Here is a 2,500-nt window from a genome sequence, read left to right on the forward strand (position 1 = left end):
AGATAGATAAATAGATAGATAAAACCGGAAAAAAGCGCGGCTCACCTTGTCTGTTGTCGGGGAAGCTCTGGTGAAGGTGGTGAGGCACCGAGGTGGTCGTGGAGGGGCCAAGCACGACCACGGCCGCCACCACGTATAGCGGCAGGAACGACCTTAATCCTCTCATCCTTAGAGAGTCGTTTGGTCGTTCGGGGGCCTGTGGTCGTCGTCGTTGTCGAGTCGTTGCCGCTACGACCCGCGGGCTACGAGGCGACTATGGACGACAAGAAAGATAACCTTTTTGTTCGCGCCTTTAAGAGAAGTCGAAGGCAATTGTATTTGTTTTTTGTTTTTCTTTCTTTCCTTGATTTATTTTTCCATTTTCAGTGCGTGTTTTCTCTTTCCGTGTTTCTTGTATTTTTTTTTTTTTTTTTCACTTTCTTTCACAGTGCTGAGAATATGAGAGTAATGATGAATTATTTTCTTCTCTTTATCTTTCTTTCTCTCTCTCTCTCTCTCTCTCTCTCTCTCTCTCTCTCTCTCTCTCTCTCTCTCTCTCTCTCTCTCTCTCTCTCTCTCTCTCTCCTACCTACCTATCTCTCTCTCTCTCTGCCTTTCATTTCTGTGTGATTTATTAAATAACAAACTACCACATACGGTTATTTATTAAATTTTCTTTCCCTCATGCACCATATTATTCATAATTTTCTCTCACTTTGCACCCTATATTTATTATCTTCGCACACACTCTACTTTCACTAGCTGGTCTCTTGCCCAGTGGCTGCAATGAACAATCTTGACCTTTGCAAATTCTATTTTTTCCCTGATTTGCATCTTATTTATTTATCCATTATCATATTTTGGGAGTTAGTTGTTCATGTTCGTCGTTATTTTCTCTCTACTGATATTCATTCACCTTTTAATTCGTAATGGAGTTTCACATTTCTTCGTTTCCTGTTCGTTTTCGTTTTTATTCTCACTCTCTTTTCTTTCTAACGTCTCTCGGCTTTGTTATTTCTGTTCTCCACTTAATGAATTGTTGATCTATACTACTTTCCGTTTCGTCTTCTTTGCGTCTACAATTCTTTTCATCTTCTCTTGATCTGCTACTTTTCCGTCCTCCACTTTATGGCTAACTATACTAAATTTCCTTTCGTCACGCTTGAGTATACAAATTCTCCTTTCATCCTTCCTTGGTTTTCCACTTCTTTAACCTTTACGTCCTCCACTTCATAAATGACTTTCTTTTCCGCCTACCTAGAGTCTCCATTTGTTTTTCCTTACTATAAGATATTACAATAATATATATATGTATTTAAAGAGACCAGGAACACCTCAATACCGAGTTTTGCGGAAGCGAGCTGGACAGATGTAAACAAAGGGATTTGTTTGGGCCTTGACGCCTAGAAAAGAGGTGGTTTGGGAGTCGAAAATGGGCTTGGGGGAGTAGGGTGTGTGAAGAAGAGGGAGGAGGGGAAGATACGGAGAAGGGGAGTTGTGCGAAGAGGGGTGAAGATGGAAAGACAGGGGTAGATGAGTAGTGTGAAGAAGGGTGAAGGCAGGGGATAGGGGGAAGGGGAATGAAGAAGAGTGATAAAGGTAGATACGACTAACATGGCAGTCTCTTTTTTTTAAGCTGGGTTGCCTTGAGACTTTTTTTTTCTGCAGAGAGATAGAAAATGAGAAAGGGGGTGTGGGTATGACAAATATAGTGGCCATTTTATAAGCCAGCAGTGCCAATGGTAGCGGCACTGGTGGAGCTGAAGTCAGTGCCCAGATATCAGCGGATGAGGTGCTCCTTCTGTCGCAGAGGTCACGTGCTCTCTCTCTCTCTCTCTCTCTCTCTCTCTCTCTCTCTCTCTCTCTCTCTCTCTCTCTCTCTCTCTCTCTCTCTCTCTCTCTCTCTCTCTCTCTCTCTCTCTCTCTCTCTCTCTCTCTCTCTCTCTCTCTCTCTCTCTCTCTCTCTCTCTCTCTCTCTCTCTCTCTCTCTCTCCCTCTCTCTCTCTCTCTCTCTCTCTCTCTCTCCCTCTCTCTCTCGTTCTCTCTCTCTCCCTCGTTCTCTCTATCGGTCTCTCTCTTTCTCTCTCTCTCTCTCTCTCTCTCTCTCTATATATATATATATATCTATATCTATATATCTATATATATATTATATATATATGTGTGTGTGTGTGTGTGTGTGTGTGTGTGTGTATGTATGTAATTTAATGCTTCACACACTCTTTCTCCACATCTCTCTCTTATTCTTATTCTCTCTCTCTCTCTCTCTCTCTCTCTCTCTCTCTCTCTCTCTCTCTCTCTCTCTCTCTCTCTCTCTCTCTCTCTCTCTCTCTCTCTGTCTCGATGCCTCACAGCTCTCCGCAACCTTGCATTTCACTTCTTTTCTCAGCGATCACTGGCGGTCGACTGCTAGGGACTTAAATTGTTTCCTTTTTTTTCGTGTGTTCTTTGGAATCACTAACGTTTCCTCTCCTCAGCGTGATACGATTGACGATATTGCAGGACGAACACGCACACACAC

At 42.8% G+C, this 2,500-nt stretch overlaps 1 protein-coding gene across 1 annotated transcript in view; it reads right to left on the reverse strand.

The window, feature by feature from the left end:
• LOC122260852 (A disintegrin and metalloproteinase with thrombospondin motifs 6) overlaps positions 1 to 2,500 on the reverse strand; it is a gene marked incomplete in the record, with an annotated part of 118,017 nt that overhangs the window by 115,255 nt on the left and 262 nt on the right. The window contains 1 exon segment of the mRNA XM_086543574.1: positions 46 to 430. Coding sequence (XP_086399700.1) covers positions 46 to 166 — 121 coding nt within the window.

The sequence above is a fragment of the Penaeus japonicus genome, unplaced genomic scaffold (genome assembly GCF_977035675.1).
Source record: "Penaeus japonicus unplaced genomic scaffold, GWHDUDI00000001_assembly GWHDUDI00000013, whole genome shotgun sequence".
NCBI lineage: Eukaryota > Metazoa > Arthropoda > Malacostraca > Decapoda > Penaeidae > Penaeus > Penaeus japonicus.